The 17,655-nt window shown below is 52.7% G+C and overlaps 2 protein-coding genes across 2 annotated transcripts in view; both read right to left on the bottom strand.

Moving 5' to 3' along the window:
- Positions 1–247: 247 nt before the first annotated feature.
- LOC148219440 (serine protease 33-like) lies at positions 248–7,530 on the bottom strand. The gene is given in 7 exon segments (XM_088157599.1): positions 248–968; positions 1,401–1,576; positions 2,350–2,663; positions 3,997–4,052; positions 4,054–4,160; positions 4,715–4,747; positions 7,329–7,530. Coding segments are annotated over 7 exon segments (1,284 nt in total). The 3' UTR covers positions 248–572.
- FUS (FUS RNA binding protein) overlaps positions 7,318–17,655 on the bottom strand; it is a 25,582-nt gene continuing 15,244 nt past the window's right edge. The window contains 11 exon segments of the mRNA XM_088157589.1: positions 7,318–8,128; positions 8,131–8,147; positions 9,376–9,446; positions 9,448–9,518; positions 9,964–10,115; positions 11,589–11,685; positions 13,160–13,252; positions 15,061–15,142; positions 15,144–15,191; positions 16,156–16,262; positions 17,158–17,192. Coding sequence (XP_088013715.1) covers positions 8,109–8,128; positions 8,131–8,147; positions 9,376–9,446; positions 9,448–9,518; positions 9,964–10,115; positions 11,589–11,685; positions 13,160–13,252; positions 15,061–15,142; positions 15,144–15,191; positions 16,156–16,262; positions 17,158–17,192 — 793 coding nt within the window. The 3' untranslated portion in view covers positions 7,318–8,108.

Below are 17,655 nucleotides of genomic sequence, written 5' to 3'. Positions count from 1 at the left end.
AAGGGGAGGGGTCTCAGAGTTTTTATTTTTTGGGGTCCCGGGTGGGGTCACAGAGGGGTTTTTTTTGGGGGGGGGTGGGAGGGGTCCCAGCGCTCAATTTTGGGGTCACATCCCAAATTTTGGGGTCCCAGGATTCAAATTTGGGGTCCCACCCCCGTTTTTGGGGGTCCCACGTTTCATTTTTGGGGTCCCAGCTCCATTTTTAGGGCCGTTTTTGGGGTCTCACCTCCCATTTTTGGGGTCTCACCTCCCATTTTTGGGGTCCCTCCCTTTTTGGATGCCCCAAATTCGGGGTTTTCACCCCAAAATCCGGACCGGGATCCCCCCAAATCTGGGGGTTTCACCCCAAAACCCAGCCCAGGACCACCCAGAACTGGACCAGAACCCCCCCAAAATCCGGATTTTTCACCCCAAAACCCAAACCAGGACCCCCAAATCCAGCCCAGGACCCCCAAACCGAGCTCAGGACCCCCCAAATCTCGTTTTTTTCACCCCAAATCCGGGTTTTTTTCACCCCAAATCCCAGCCCAGGACCCCCTAGAACTGGAGCAGGACCCCAAATCCGGGTTTTTTCACCCCAAATCCGGGTTTTTTTCACCCCAAAGCCCAGCCCAGCGCCCCCCCCCAGTGCCACCAGCAGCAGCCCCGGTGTCACCGCCGGTGCCAGCCCCGCCCCCGTGTCCCCACCTGGGCCAGGTGCCAGGGGCCGGGGCCAGCCCGGGGGGGGGCTCCCCGAACTGGCAGGGGTCCCCCTCCCCCAGCGCGGGGGGCGTGGCCTTGGGGACACTTTGGGGGGCGTGGCGAGGGGACAGCTCGGGGACAAGGGACAGGATCCAGGCCAGGTGAGGGGACACGGCCGTGTAGACCCCGGGGCGCCCGGGGAGCCCGCAGGCGTCGCCCCAACTCACCACTCCGGCCAGGTGCCAGGTGCCACCCAGGCGACAGGTGAGGGGACCCCCGGAGTCACCCTGGGGACAATGGGGGGACAGTGAGGGGACACTGGGGACACTGAGGGGATTGGGGACATCAGGGGGCTGAGGGGACTGGGGACATTGGGGACACAGGGACATCCCCACTCGTGCCAGGTGCCACCCAGGTGACAGGTGAGGGGACCCCCGGAGTCACCCTGGGGACAGCGAGGGGATTGGGACATTGGGGGGACATTAAGGGGGGGACTGGGGACTTCGGGGACACACTGAGCATGAGGGACATTGGGGGGGGCTCAGAGGGGACACTGGGAGGTGACACGGGTGACAGGGGGGTGACAGGGAGGTGACACGGGGACAGAGGTGACACGGGGAGGTGGCACAGGGACAGAGGTGGCACGGGTGACAGGGAGGTGACACGGGGAGGTGACACGGGTGACGGGGAGGTGACACGGGGACAGAGGTGGCACGCACCTGGCAGGCGTCGCGCTGGCCGTGCGGGAAGCCGGCACAGATGGTGTCCCCCGCGGGTGTCCCCAGCCCCTCGGCGGGCGCTGTCGCCGTCCCCAGCGCGTACAGACAGCGACAATGGCGCTGGCTCAGCAGCGGCACCTCCAGCTGCTGCAGCGTCCGCGGCGGCGGCAGCGGCACTGCGGGGACAGCGACAGCGACAGCGACAGGGGACAGGGACAGCGACAGGGGACAGGGGACAGAGACAGGGGACAGGGGACAGCGACAGCGACAGCGACAGCGACAGGGACAGGGAACAGCGACAGGGGACAGGGGACAGAGACAGGGGACAGCGACAGGGGACAGCGACAGGGGACAGCGACAGCGACAGGGGACAGGGACAGCGACAGCGACAGGGGACAGCGGGGTCACCACGGGGTCACCACAGCTGTCCCGGTGTCCCCAGTCCCTCCCAGTTTATCCCAGTCCCTCCCAGTTTATCCCAGTGCGGTACCCGCGGTCCTGACGTGTCCCCAGTGTGTCCCAGTGTATCCCAGTGTATCCCAGTGTATCCCAGTCCCCCCAGTGCGGTACCCGCGGTCCTGACGTGTCCCCAGCGTGTCCCCAGTGTATCCCAGTGTATCCCAGTCCCTCCCAGTTTTATCCCAGTGCGGTACCGCGGTCCTGACGTGTCCCCAGCCTGTCCCCAGTGTATCCCAGTTTATCCCAGTTTATCCCAGTGTCCTACCCGCGGTCCTGACGTGTCCCCAGTGTATCCAGTGTATCCCAGTTTATCCCAGTTTATCCCAGTGCGGTACCCGCGGTCCTGACGTGTCCCCAGCCTGTCCCCAGTGTGTCCCCAGTGTATCCCAGTTTATCCCAGTTTATCCCAGTGCGGTACCCGCGGTCCTGACGTGTCCCCAGCGTGTCCCCAGTGTATCCCAGTGTATCCCAGTTTATCCCAGTGTCCTACCCGCGGTCCTGACGTGTCCCCAGCCGGTCACGGTGCAGTTGCTGCCGGGCTCGAAGCTCACGGTGCTGGCGGGCACGCACACGGGCCGTACCAATCGCGACGGGCGGGCGGGGGGGTCCAGGCGGGCCAGGGCCAGGTCCCCGGCGGGCTCCCCCCCCTGGCCCCGCGGCCGTGGCTCCGCCTCGCTGTCGCGATAGTCGCGATAGGCCGGGTGGCGCGCGACGGAGGCCACGCCCCTCACCTGGGCGTCGGGGGGAGGGGACAGGAGCTGCAGCACCCCCAGCGTCACCCGGTACTCGGGGAGGGGGTTCTCCCTACGGGACAACGGGGAATTGGGGAATTGGGGGGGGGAATTGGGGAATTCGGGGGGAATTGGGGAATTCGGGGGGGAATTGGGGAATTCGGGGGGGAATTGGGGAATTCGGGGGAGTTTGGGGGGATTTGGGGGGAGATTTTGGGGATTTCGGGGGGAATTTGGGGGAGAATTAGGGGATTTCGGGAGGAATTTGGGGATTTGGGGGATCCCAAAGGTACTCGGGGAGGGGGTTCTCCCTACGGGACAACGGGGAATTGGGGACGTTTGGGGGGGATTGGGGATTTTGGGGAGAATTTGGGGATTTCGGGGGGAATTTGGGGATTTCAGGGGGAATTTGGGACATTTGGGGGGGATTTGGGGAATTCGGGATGAATTTGGGGATTTGGGGGATTTCAGGGAAGGAATTTGGGAAATTTGGGGGGGATTTGGGGACTTCGGGGGGGAATTTGGGGGTTTTGGGAGGGAATTTGGGGGGGAATTTGGGATTTCGGGGGGAATTTGGGGGAGATTTTGGGGGGAATTCGGAGATTTTGGGAATTCTGGGGGGAATTTGGGGATTTTAGGGGGAATTTTGGGGGGAATTTTGGGATTTTGGGAAAGATTTGGGGGGAAGATTTGGGGGATCCCAAAGGTACTCGGGGAGGGGGTTCTCCCTAGGGGAGAAGGGGGAATTTGGGGAAATTTGGGAAAATTTGGGGATTTTGGAGGGATTGGGGGGATTTGGGGGGGGGGGAAATTTGGAAAATTTGGGGATTTTGGGGGGGAATTTGGGGATTTCGGGGGGGACATTTTTGGGGCTATTTTGGGGATATTTTGGGGATATTTTTGGGGCTATTTTGGGGATATTTCAGGGGCAGTTAGGGGATATTTTTGGGGATATTTTGGGGGCACTCCGGGGATATTTTTGGGGATATTTTGGGGGCACTCCGGGGATATTTTTTGGGCTATTTTGGGATATTTTTGGGGCTATTTCGGGGGCTATTTCGGGGACACTCCGGGGCTATTTTTGGGGCTATTTTGGGGTTATTTTGGGATATTTTTGGGGCTATTTTGGGGATATTTCGGGGCACTCCGGGGCTATTTTTGGGGCTATTTTGGGGCTATTTCGGGGACACTCCGGGGCTATTTTTGGGGCTATTTTGGGACATTTTTGGGGCTATTTGGGGGCTATTTAGGGGACATTTTTGGGGCTATTTTGGGGCTATTTCAGGGGCACTCCGGGGCTATTTTTGGGGCTATTTGGGGGCTATTTAGGGGGCACTCCGGGGCTATTTTTTGGGGCTATTTTGGGACATTTTTGGGGCTATTTGGGGCTGTTTCAGGGTACTCACGGCGGGAAGCAGTGCGCAGCTGTCAGCACCCAGGCCGGGGCGATCAGGGCCCCCCCCGCAGACGTGGCGCCCCCTGAAGGTCACGCTCACCTGCCACGGCCACTGCCCCTCCTGCGCCCCCGAGCCCCCCACCACCCGCCGGTGCACGGGGGTCCCGCACGGCACTGACGGGGTTAAAAAGGGGAGGGGGCGAGTCAGGGAAAGCAGCCCCCTCCTCCAAAAAAAAAAAAAAAAGAGCACAGGTGGGGTATCCCACAAAAATGGGAGCATTCCCCCTCAGGGACCCCAAAAATGGGAGCCCTCCCCTTAAGAAACCCCCCAAAAAATGGGATCTCTCCCTTAAAGGAACCACCCCAAAAATCGGACCCCTCCCCTTAATGAAACCACCCGAAAACGGGGACCCCTCCCCTTTAAGGACCCCTAAAAATAGGACCCCTCCCCTAATGGAACTTTCCAAAATGGGACCCCAAAAATGGGACCCCTCCCCTTAATGGAACTTTCCAAAAATGGGACCCCCAAAAATGGGACCCCTCCCCTTAAGGGAACCCCCCCAAAAATGGGACCCCTCCCCTTTAAGGGACCCCCCAAAATTTGGGACCTTTCCCCTTAAGGAACCCACCCCAAAATTGGGACCCCTCCCCTTCCAGGACCCCCCCCCCCCCACCTGAGCGGACCCCTCCCCCCTCCCCAGGTGTGTTCTGCGCCCCTCCCCCCTCACCTGTGTCATCCTCTGCTGCCGCCCCCCAATGACCTGTGAGGGGGGAAAAGGGGGGGGGGTGATGACGTCATAACCCCCTTTGGGGACACCCCCATGGGGACGGTGACGTCACAAGCCCCTTTTTTGGGCCCCTTCCTCCTCCCCCCCCCCCCACTTAGGGTGACCTGGCCGGACACGAGGGACATCCGGGCTGGCACCGGGGCGAGCCGGAAAAACCGGCCCCAGGAATGTGTGCTGTGGGGCCAGGGGGGTGTGACACCCCCCCCCCCAACACCGTGTCACCTGTGCGTGTCACCTGGCCGGCACACCTGTGTGTGTGTCCCCTCTGAGCCCCCCCCGCCTCCGAAACCGCCGCACCGAAATCAAATTTTGTCACCTCAGAGCCTCCCCCGGGTTGCGCGTCCCCGCGGGGATTTCCCAATAACCTCAAATCTCCCCAAAATCCACTCGGAACCGCTCAGATTTCCCCAAAATCGCCTCAGATCTCCCCAAAATCTACTCAGAACCGCTCAGATTCCCCCAAAATCGCCTCAAATCTCCCCAAAAATCTACTCGGAACCACCCAGATTTCCCAAAATTACCACCCAGATTTCCCCAAAATCGCCTCAAATCTCCCCAAAATCCACTCGGAACCGCTCAGATTCCCCCAAATCGCCTCAAATCTCCCCAAAAATCTACTCGGAACCGCTCAGATTTCCCCAAAATCGCCTCAGATCTCCCAAAAATCTACTCGGAACTGCTCAGATTTCCCCAAAATCGCCTCAGATCTCCCAAAATCCACTCGGAACCGCTCAGATTCCCCCAAAATCGCCTCAGATCTCCTCAAAATCCACTCGGAACCGCTCAGATTCCCCAAAATCGCCTCAGATCTCCTCAAAATCCACTCGGAACCACCAGATTTCCCCAAAATCCTCTCGGAAGCCTCCAAATCCTTCAAAATCCCTCAATCCTTCAAAATCTCCTCAGAACTCCTCAAAATCCCCTCAGAACTCCTCAAATCCCCTCAAATCTCCCAAAATCCCCTCAGAACTCCTTAAAATCCCCTCAAATTCCCCAAAATCTCCTCAAATCCTCCAAAATCCCTCAGAACTCATCAAAATCCCCTCAAATCCTCCAAAATCCCCCCAAATCGCCTCAAATCCCCTCAGAACCCTCCAAATCCCTTCAAATCCCCTCAGAACTCCTCAAAATCCCCTCAGAATTCCCCCCAAAATCTCCTCAGGATTCCCCATTAAAATCCCCCAGAATTCCCCCAAAATCCCCTCAGGATTCCCCCAAAATCCCTCGGGATTCCCCCAAAAATCCCCTCAGAATTCCCCAAATTCGCCTCAGGATTCCCCAAAATCCCCTCAGGATTCCCCATTAAAATCCCCTCACCTTTCCCTCCAAAAACTCCCAAATCCCTCAGGAATCTCCTAAATCCCCTCACGATTCCCGCCCAAATCCCCTCACGTTTCCCCGCTAAAATCCCCTCAGGATTTCTTCTCAAATCCCTTCAAATCTCCCCAAAATCCCTCAGGAGCCCCCAAATACCCTCGGGATACCCGAAATCCCCTCAGAGCCCCCTAAATCCCCTCGGAGTCCCTTAAATCCCCTCAGACTTTCCAAATCCCCTCACGACTCCGCCTAAATCCCCTCACGATTCCCGCTAAAATCCCCTCACGAATCCTTCTCAAATCCTCTCAAAACCTCTCAGGACTCCCCCAAATCACCTCAGAGCCCCCCGAATCCCCTCAGACCCCCCAAATCCCCTCACGATTCCCGCCCAAATCTCCTCAGGATTCCTCGCTAAAATTCCCTCACGATTCCTTCTCAAATCCCCTCAGGACCCCCCAAATCTCCTCGGAGACCCCTAAATCTCCTCAGAGCCACCAAAATCCCCTCGGACTTCCCAATCCCCTCAGGATTCCCCGCAAAAATCCCCTCACGATTCCCGCTAAATCCCCTCAGGACCCCCCTAAATCCCCTCAGGACCCCCCTAAATCCCCTCACGATTCCCGCCCAAATCCCCTCATGATTCCCCGCTAAAATCCCCTCACGATTCCCCAGAAATCCCCTCAGGATTCCCCAAAAATCCCCTCAGGACCCCCTAAATTCCCTTAGAGCCCCCCGAATCCCCTCAGAGCCCCCTAAATCCCCTCAGGACCCCCAAAATCCCTTCACGATTCCCGCCCAAATCCCCTCATGATTCCCCGCTAAAATCCCCTCACGATTCCCCAAAAATCCCCTCAGGATTCCCCCCTAAATCCCCTCAGAGCCCCCTAAATCCCCTTAGAGCCCCCCACATCCCCTCAGGACCCCCCTAAATCCCCTCAGGACCCCCCCCAAATCCCCTCGGCTCTCACCGCCCGCCGGCAGCAGCAGCAGCAGCAGCGCAGCACCGCCGGCCCCGCTCCGGGCCCCGCTCCCGGCTCCCGCCGCCGCCTCCTCATCGCTCCAGCGCCGCTGTGGCCGCCGGCACCTTCCGTTCCCCCCTCCCCTCACCTGAACGCGGCCACGCCCCTGGTACCTGTCCGGAATCTGCCCCCTTCCCACACACACAAACACACCCACCCCCCTCACCTGGCCGCCAACACGCCCCGCCAGCTGTGCGGGCACTTCCTGCCCTCAGCACCTGCGCCACGCCCCGCGTACCTGGGCGGGCGTTTCCCACCTCCAAGGCCACGCCTCTCTCCGTACCTGTACGGGGGATGCTCCTTCCCTCTCACCTGGACGCGGTCATGGCGCAGCTGTCCCGGAAATGGCTGCTCCCCGCACACCTGTGCGGGTAACCTGCAGCCCTGTGCCGTCCCTGGCACCTGTAAGGGCACCTGCATGGCCACGCCCATCATCATTCCCGCCGCGCCTTAGCCACGCCCCCACTATCCATTTACGGGCAAACCACGCCCACCAATGGCCATTGCAGACAAACCACGCCATTATGCTAATTAACACGCTAAGACACGCCCACAAAGTGTTTTAAAACAAGTCACGCCCCTCAATTCTATTTACGACCAATCCACGCCCCTTATGCAAATCACCGCTCATAGCCACGCCCCTCCGCACCCTTAAAGGGCCCCCGTCCTTATTTACGCGCCCCGCCCTTCGTGACGTCACCGCTTAACGACTTTGTTAATGACCCCCTAATGAGCCCCGCGGCCGGAAGTGCCTCATTAGCGCCTTAATGAGCTCACAGCCCAGCCACGCCCACCCCCCCAAACACTCCCATCCCCGTCCAATCAGAATCCGCCCCAAATTCTTCCCCAAAATTTCCTTTATTGGGGGTGGGGGGAGGGGAAAGGTTAAAAGCGGGGGGGGGCGAACCCGCGGTGGGGAGGGGCAGAGAGAGAAGAGGAGGGGGGGGAGGGGTAATAAAAAACGGGGGGGTGGGGGAGGGGCGGGGTGGGGGAGGGGCTCAATATGGCCGCTCCCGTCGTCCTGCCGGTGGTCGCCCCTGCGGACGGAAATTTTATTTTTTTTTTTTTTCACCCCCAAAAAATCCCATTTATTTCCTCCAAAATCCCCTTTTTTTCCCCCAAAAAAACCCCCGGGTCTTCCCCCCCAAAATCCCATGGTTTTTGTCCCAAATCCCTTTTCCCCCCAAAATCCCATTTTCTCCCCAAAATCCATTTCCCAAAAAATCCATTTATTCCCCCCAAACCCCATTTATTTTTCCCCAAATTCCCATTTATTCCCCCAAAACCCCGTTTATTTTTTCCCCAAAATCCCATTTATTTCCCCCAAATTCCCACTTACTCCCCCAAATTCCCATTTATTTTTTCCCCAAATCCCCCGTTTTTCCCCTCAAATCCCGTGGTTTTTTCCCCCAAAATCCCATTTATTCCCCACAAAATCCATTTATTCCCCCCAAACCCCATTTATTTTTTCCCGAAATCCCTGTTTTTCCCCCCAAACCCATTTATTTCCCCCCCAAATCCCATTTATTTTTCCCCCAAATTCCCATTTATTCCCCCAAATCCCCATACATTTTTTCCCAAAATCCCATTTATTCCCCCAAAATTCCCATTTATCCCCCCAAATTCCCATTTATTCCCCCCCAAATCCCCATTTATTCCCCCAAAATTCCCAATTTTTTCCCCAAAAATCCCAATTTATTCCCCCCAAAATTCCCAATTTTTTCCCCCAAAAATCCCATTTATTCCCCCGAATCCCATTTATTTCCCCCAAAATCCCATTTTTCCCCCAAAATCCCATTTATTCCCCCCAAACCCCCATTTATTCCCCCAAAATTCCCAATTTATTCCCCCCAAAATCCCATTTATTTCCCCCAAACCCATACATTTTTTCCCCAAATCCCCGTTTTCCCCCTCAAATCCCGTGGCTTTTTCCCCCCAAATCCCATTTATTCCCCCAAAATCCCATTTATTTTTCCCCAAAATCCATTTATTCCCCCAAAATCCCATTTATTCCCCCCCAAAATCCCATTTATTCCCCCCCAAAATCCCATTTTTTCCCCCAAACCTCTGTTTTTTCCCCCCAAAATCACATTTTTTCCCCCAGAATTCCCAATTTATTCCCCAAACCCCCATTTTTTCCCCCCAAAATCCCATTTATTCCCCAAAATTCCCAATTTTTTCCCCATAAACCCCATTTATTCCCCCAAAATCCCGGTTTTTTTCCCCCAAAATTCCCAATTTTCCCCCCCCATTCGGGTCCCTCACCTGCTGTCCATTTTGCCGGGTCCGAATCCTCCCCGCTCGCCCCCTCGGCCCCCCCGGAATCCGCCCCGGTCCGCCCCCGCGGCCACGGAACCCCCCGCGGTCAAAGCCCCCGCGGCCGCCGCGGCGATCCTCGAACCCTCCACCTGCGGACAGGTGAGTCAACAGGTGAGCATGGACAGGTGAGCATGGACAGGTGTGTACAGGTGTGACTGTACAGGTGTGTGTGTACAGGTGTGTGTGCGTACAGGTATGTCTGTACAAGTGTGCCCAAGTGTATTTTAAATGTCCCCAGGTGCCCCCAGGTGTGTATTTTGCAGTACCCAGGTGTGCCCAGGTGTACCCAGGTGTGCCCCGTCCTTACCCAGGTGTACCCAGGTGTGTATTTTGCAGTGCCCAGGTGTACCAGGTGTACCCAGGTGTGTATTTTGCAGTGCCCAGGTGTGCCCAGGTGTACCCAGGTGTGCCCAGGTGTACCCAGGTGTGTATTTTGCAGTACCCAGGTGTACCCAGGTGTCCCAGGTGTGCCCAGGTGTGTATTTTACAGTGCCCAGGTGTACCCAGGTGTGCCCAGGTGTGCCCCGTCCTTACCCAGGTGATTTCCTCCTCGGCCGCCGCCCCCCCCGGGGTATTTTCCGGCCCCGCCCCCGCCCAGGTGAGGCCCCCCGGGCCCCCCCTCGGGTTTGGGGGCCTTGCATTGGTTGCACTCGTTCCGCCACGAGAAGTTCATGTTCTCGCACGCTCTGTGACGTCAGCAATCGCGTCATCAGTGACGTCATCCCGCCACCGGTGACGTCACACACCCGCCACACCCCATCCCAGTTCCCTTCCCAGTCCATCCCAGTCCCTTCCCCAGGTTCCCACACGCCTGTGACGTCATCATCACTGACGTCATCCATCACTGGTGACGTCACACCCCTTCCCAGTTCATCCCAGTTCCCTTCCCAGTTCATCCCAGTTTCCCCCGTCCCCTTCCCCAGGTTCTCACACGCCCTGTGACGTCACCATGACATCACCAGCGACGTCACACACCCTCCACACCCATTCCAGTATAACCCAGTCCAAACCAGTATGAACCAGTGTAACCCAGTCCCATCCCAGTTTATCCCAGTCCATCCCAGTATAACCCAGTATAAACCAGTCCATCCCAGTCCATCCCAGTATAACCCAGTCCATCCCAGTATAACCCAGTCCATCCCAGTCTATCCCAGTATAACCCAGTCCATCCAGTCCATCCCAGTATATCCCAGTCCATCCCAGTATAACCCAGTCCATCCCAGTATAACCCAGTCCATCCCAGTCTATCCCAGTCCATCCCAGTCTATCCCAGTCCCTCCCAGTCCATCCCAGTCCATCCCAGTCTATCCCAGTCCCATCCCAGTATATCCCAGTCCATCCCAGTCCATCCCAGTCCATCCAGTATAACCCAGTCCATCCCAGTCTATCCCAGTCCATCCCAGTCTATCCCAGTCCATCCCAGTCTATCCCAGTCCCATCCCAGTCTATCCCAGTCCAAACCAGTCCATCCCAGTCCCTCCCAGTCCATCCCAGTCCATCCCAGTCCATCCCAGTCCCATCCCAGTCTATCCCAGTCCATCCCAGTCCATCCAGTCCCTCCCAGTCCATCCCAGTCCATCCCAGTCCATCCCAGTCTATCCCAGTCCATCCCAGTCCATCCCAGTCCATCCCAGTCCCATCCCAGTCTATCCCAGTCCATCCCAGTCCATCCCAGTCCCTCCCAGTCCATCCCAGTCCATCCCAGTATATCCCAGTCCATCCCAGTCCCTCCCAGTCCATCCCAGTCCATCCCAGTCCATCCCAGTCCATCCCAGTCCATCCCAGTATATCCCAGTCCATCCCAGTCCATCCCAGTCCATCCCAGTCCCTCCAGTCCATCCCAGTATATCCCAGTCCATCCCAGTCCATCCCAGTATATCCCAGTCCATCCCAGTCCATCCCAGTATATCCCAGTATGAACTCACGGGTTGGGGCATTTCAGTCCCCCGCTCTCTGCTGGGCCCCTCCAGTATATCCCAGTCCATCCCAGTCCATCCCAGTATAACCAGTATATCCCAGTCCATCCCAGTATAACCCAGTCCATCCCAGTCCATCCAGTCTATCCCAGTCCATCCCAGTATATCCCAGTCTATCCCAGTCCATCCCAGTATAACCCAGTCCATCCCAGTCCATCCCAGTATATCCCAGTACAAACTCACGGGTTGGGGCATTTCCAGTCCCCCGCTCTCTGCTGGGCCCCCCCCTCCGGTGAAGCCCCCGGAGCCCCCGAGCCGAACCCGCCCCTGCCCAGGGGGCCTGGATTGGGGAGAAAAACCAAAATTTTGGTTAAAAACAGAAATTTCACAATTCCAGGGGCCTGGATTGGGGGAGAAAAACCAGAATTTTGGTTAAAAACAGAAATTCCACAATTCCAGGGGCTTGGATTGGGGAGAAAAAACAGAATTTCGGTTAAAAACAGAAATTCCACAATTCCAGGGGCCTGGATTGGGGGAAAAAACCACAAATTTTGGTTAAAAACCCAAAAATTTCACAATTCCAGGGGCTTGGATTGGGGAGAAAAACACAAATTTCGGTTAAAAACAGAAATTTCACAATTCATGGGGCTTGGATTGGGGAGAAAAACACAAATTTCGGTTTAAAACAGAAATTTCACAATTCCAGGGGCCTGGATTGGGGAAAAAAACACAAGTTTTGGTTAAAAACAGAAATTCCACAATTCCAGGGGCCTGGAATGGGGAGAAAAACACAAATTTTGGTTAAAAAACCCAAAAATTTCACAATTCCAGGGGCTTGGATTGGGGAGAAAAAACAAAATTTTGGTTAAAATCAGAAATTTCACAATTCCAGGGGCCTGGAATGGGGAAAAAAACCAAATTTTGGTTAAAATCAGAAATTTCACAATTCCAGGGGCTTGGATTGGGAAAAAAACCAAAATTTTGGTTAAAAACAGAAATTTGGGAATTGCAGAACCCAGAGGGACCCAAAAATAGGAAATTTGGGGGGAAAAAAAAAGGGAATTTTGGGGTGGAAAAGATGAATTTTGGGATTTTAAAAAAAAAGGGGATTTTTGGGGTGAAAAATGAGGATTTTGGGATAAAAATGAGGGATATTTTGGGATAAAACGGGGATTTTTTGGGGTGAAAAAAGAGGATTTTGGGGTGAAAAAGGGGGATATTTTTGGGAAAAATGAGGAATTTTTGGTGTGAAAAAGGAGAATTTTTGGGTGAAAAAAGAGAATTTTGGGATAAAAAGCAGGAATATTTTTGGGGATAAAATGAGGAATATTTTTGGGATAAATGAGGATATTTTGGGGATAAAATGGGGATTTTTTGGTGTAAAAAATGAGAATTTTTGGGATAAAAAAGAGGATTTTTTGGTGTAAAAAATGAGAATTTTGGGGTGAAAAAGTGGGATATTTTGGGGATAAAATGAGGAATATTTTTGGGATAAATGAGGGATATTTTAGGGATATAAAATGGGAATTTTTGGTGTAAAAAACGAGAATTTGGGTTTTTTGTGACTCACCTCCCCGCCCCGGCCAGGTGAATATTGGGATTAAATGAGGATATTTTAGGGATATAAAATGGGAATTTTTGGTGTAAAAAATGAGAATTTTTGGGGTTAAAAAAGAGGATTTTTTGGTGCGAAAAATGAGAATTTTGGGGTGAAAAGGGGGGATATTTTTGGGATAAAATGAAGAATATTTTAGGGATATAAAATGAGAATTTTTGGTGTAAAAAACGAGAATTTTGGTTTTTTTGTGACTCACCTCCCCGGCCCCGGCCGCGGCGCCCCCGCCCGGGTGAAATCGCGCGGCGAGTGGCGAAGGAAACCTTGATGGGATTGCCAGAAAATTCCTTCCCTGGAAAACCGGAAATAATGGGGAATAATGGGGGAATAATGGGGGAATAATGGGGAATAATGGGGAAAATAATGGGGAAAAATGGGGAAATAATGGGGAATAATGGGGGATAATGGGGGATAATGGGGGATAATGGGGGATAATGGGGAAAATAATGGGGAAAAAAAAGGAAAGAATAGGGAAAAAAATGGGGAAAAATGGGAAAAAATGGTGGAAAAATGGGGAAAAAAATTGGGAAATAATGGAGAAAAAAGGGGAAAAATAATGGGGAATAATGGGGAAAAAAGAGGAAAGAATAGGGAAAAATGGGGGAAAATGATGGGGAAAAATGATGGGGAATAATGGGGAAATAATGGGGGAATAATGGGAAAATAATGGGAATAATGGGGAAAAATGGGAAAATAATGGAGAAAAATGGGGAAAAATAATGGCGGAATAATGGGAATAATGGGAAAATAATGGGAAAATAATGGGGAATAATGGGGATAAAATGGGGAAAATAATGGGGAATAATGGGGAAAAATAATGGGGAAAGATGGGGAAAAATGGTGGGGAATAATGGGGAATAATGGGGGAATAATGGGGAAAATAATGGAGAAAAATGGGGAAAAATAATGGGGGAATAATGGGGAATAATGGGGAATAATGGGGAAATATGGGGGAATAATGGGGAAAGAATGGGGAATAATGGGGGAAAGAATGGGGAATAATGGGGAATAATGGGGAAAATGATGGGGGAAAATAATGGGGTAAAATAATGGGGGAATAATGGGGAATAATGGGGAAAAATGGGGAAAATAATGGAGAAAAATGGGGAAAAATAATGGGGGAATAATGGGGAATAATGGGAAAATAATGGGGAAAATAATGGGGGGAAAATAATGGGGAATAATGGGGAAAAAAGGGGAAAAATAATGGGGAAAAATGGGGGATAATGGGGGAAAAATAATGGGGGATAATGGGAAAATAATGGGGAAAAAATGAGGGAAAAATGAGAGAAAAAATTGAAAAAATGGGGGAAAATTGGGGAAAAATGGGGAAAAAAGGATTTTTGGAGTTACAATTCACGATTTTGGGGTCAGAACTCAGGATTTTGGGGTTCTAATGAATGGATCGTTAATTAATAACTAATTATTTAATGAGCTGACCATCAAACCAGTCGATGGCGGCCTTGGCCGAGGGGTTATAAATCAGAATTTTTGGGGTTATAAATGAGGATTTTGGGGGCTATAAATGAGGGATTTGGGGCTATAAATGAGGATTTTGGGGTTATAAATCAGGGATTTTGGGGCTGTAATTAACGGATCATTAATTAATAATTAATTATCTAATGAACTGACCATCAAACCAGTCGATGGCGGCCTTGCCGAGGGGTTATAAATCAGAATTTTTGGGGTTATAAATCAGGGATTTGGGGTTATAAATGAAGTTTTTTGGGTAATAAATCAGGGATTTTGGGGCTGTAATTAACAGATCATTAATTAATAATTAATAAATTAATGAAACTGACCATCAAAACCAGTCGATGGCGGCCTTGGCCGAGGGGTTATAAATGAGGATTTTGGGGCTATAAATGAGGATTTTTGGGTTATAAATCAGGGATTTTGAGGCTGTAATTAACGGATCATTAATTAATAATTAATAAATTAATGAGCTGACCATCAAACCAGTCGATGGCGGCCTTGGCCGAGGGCTTATAAATGAGGATTTTGAGGCTATAAATGAGGGAATTTGGGGTTATAAATCAGGGATTTTGGGGCTGTAATTAACGGATCGCTAATTAATAATTAATAAATTAATGAACTGACCATCAAACCAGTCGATGGCGGCCTTGGCCGAGGGGGGGTCGTCGAAGGACACGGTGGCCTCGCCCTTGAGCTTGCCGGTCTCTGCGGTCGGTGTAGAGATTGATCATGGGCTGGCCGGTCTTCTTATTGGTCTGGGTGAGCACAGAGTGACCGTGAGTGACCACTGAGTGACCACTGAGTGACCACTGACCACTGAGTGACCACTGACCACTGAGTGACCACTGAGTGACCCTGAGTGACCACTGAGTGACCACTGAGTGACCACTGAGTGACCACTGTGAGCACTGAGTGACCACTGAGTGACCCTGAGTGACCACTGAGTGACCACTGAGTGACCACTGAGTGACCACTGACCACTGAGTGACCACTGAGTGACCACAGTGCCCAGTGAGTGCCCAGCTAACAGGGTGAGAACACCTGAGAACAGGTAGGACCAGCTAGAGATGTGTCTCAGGTGTGTCCCAGGTGTACCCGGGTGTGTCCCTCACCTGTCCCAGGTGTACCCAGGTGTGTTCCTCACCCCCCAAGGTGTCTCTCTCACCTGTCCCAGGTGTGTCTCTCACCCCCCCAGGTGTGTCCCTCACCTGGCCAGGTGTGCCTCTCACCCCCCCCAGGTGTGTCTCACCTGTCCAGGTGTGCCTCTCACCCCCCAGGTGTGTCTCACCTGTCCCAGGTGTGTCCCAGCCCCCCCAGGTGTCTCTCACCTGTCCCAGGTGTCTCTCACCTGTCCAGGTGTGTCCCACCCCCCCAGGTGTGTCTCTCACCTGCCCAGGTGTCTCTGTCACCCCCCCCAGGTGTCTCTCACCTGCCCAGGTGTCTCTGTCACCCCCCCCCCCAGGTGTGTCTCTCACCCCCCCAGGTGTGTCCCACCCCCCCAGGTGTGTCTCTCACCTGTCCCAGGTGTGTCCTAGGTATATCCCAGCCCCCCCCAGGTGTGTCCCTCACCCCCCCAGGTGTCTCTCACCTGTCCCAGGTGTGTCTCTCACCCCCCCAGGTGTCTCTCACCTGTCCAGGTGAGTCCCAGGTGTCTCTGTCACCCCCCAGGTGTCCCTCACCCCCCCAGGTGTGTCTCTCACCTGTCCAGGTGAGTCTCACCTTGATGATTCCGATCTGTTTGAAGTAATCGGCCACGGACTCGATGGTGACGTTCTCGCCCAGCCCCTGCACGAAGATCGTGTTGTTGTCCGAGTTGTCCTGCTCACCTGCGAGGGCCGTTAATTACCCTTAATTAGCGCTAATTAGCGTTCATTAGTGACTCATTAGCGCTGATTAAACCCCGTCAGCCCGCCCCCAAAGCGCCGAAACGGCCCCCAAGCCCCTCCCCCACCCCGGAACCCTCCTGTTGTCCCCCTCATTTACAGATTAATTAACTAATTAACGCTAATTAGCGCTAATTACTGAAATTGCAAGGTAATTAACTCTAATTAATCCCACCCTAGGACTCGAAAACGGCCCCAAAGCCCCTCCCCCACGCAAATTATCGTTAATTACCCCATTAATTACCCCATTAATTACCCCATCCATAACCTCTAATCCCTGCTAATTACCCACTAATGACCCCATTAATTACCCCTTATCAGCGCTAATTAACCCCAATAAATCCAATAATTGCCCAGTTAATTAACGCAATCCTAATCTCTCATTCCCCGCTTAATTCCAGCTAATTACCCACTAATACGCCATTAATTACCCCCAATTAACCCCGCCATCAGCGCTAATTAACCCCCAATAAATCCAATTAATTGCCCAGTTAATTAACGCAATCCTAATCTCTCATTCCCCGTTTTTATTGCAGCTAATTACCCACTAATTACGCCATTAATTACCCCCAATTAACCCCGTTATCAGCACTAATCAACCCTAATAAACACCATTAATTACCCCATTAATTAATCCCAATCCCGCCCCTTTATCCCCCCATTTACTCCTGCTAATTACCCTTTTAATTACCCCCTTAATTACCCCAATCAAACCAATCACTGCCCAAATTAAGCCCCAATAAACGCCATTAATTATTCCGTTAATTAACCCAAACCCAACCCAATTATCCCCCGCTAATTAATTAATTAATGAATTAATTAAGAATTAATTAATTACCTGGGTCGTGCCTGGGCCCCTGGTCCCGGGGTCCTTTTTTTTTTTAGGGGGGGAGGATAAAAAAAAAGGGGAAAAAAAAGAAAAATACACAATTATGCAAATGAGGGGGCGGGGCCTGGGCGGGGCCACCAAGCCCCGCCTCCCCCGCCCCTCCCCCACCCCCGTTTTTTGGGGGGCAAAAAAAAAAAAAACAACAAAAAAACAACAAAAAAAACCCCAAAATCCCCAAATTTGACACCAAAATTCTCTTTTTTTTCCCCTCGTTTTTCTCCGTTTTTCCCTCGTTATTTTTCCGTTTTTTTCCTTCATTTCTCCCTTTTTTTCCTTTTTTTTTTTTCCACATTTTTCCCTCGTATTTTCAATTTTTTCCATTTTTTTTTCTCCCTTTTTCCCTCATTTTTTCCTTTTTTTTCCACATTTTTCCTTCATATTTTCTTTTTTTCCGTTTTTCCCTCATATTTTCAATTTTTTCAACATTTTTCCCTCGTATTTTGAATA

This window comes from Sturnus vulgaris, unplaced genomic scaffold (genome assembly GCF_052056855.1).
Source record: "Sturnus vulgaris isolate bStuVul1 unplaced genomic scaffold, bStuVul1.hap1 Scaffold_1139, whole genome shotgun sequence".
NCBI classification, from domain to species: domain Eukaryota; kingdom Metazoa; phylum Chordata; class Aves; order Passeriformes; family Sturnidae; genus Sturnus; species Sturnus vulgaris.
Note: the sequence above shows the minus strand (reverse complement) of the source record. Positions and strands in the feature narration are given on the sequence as shown.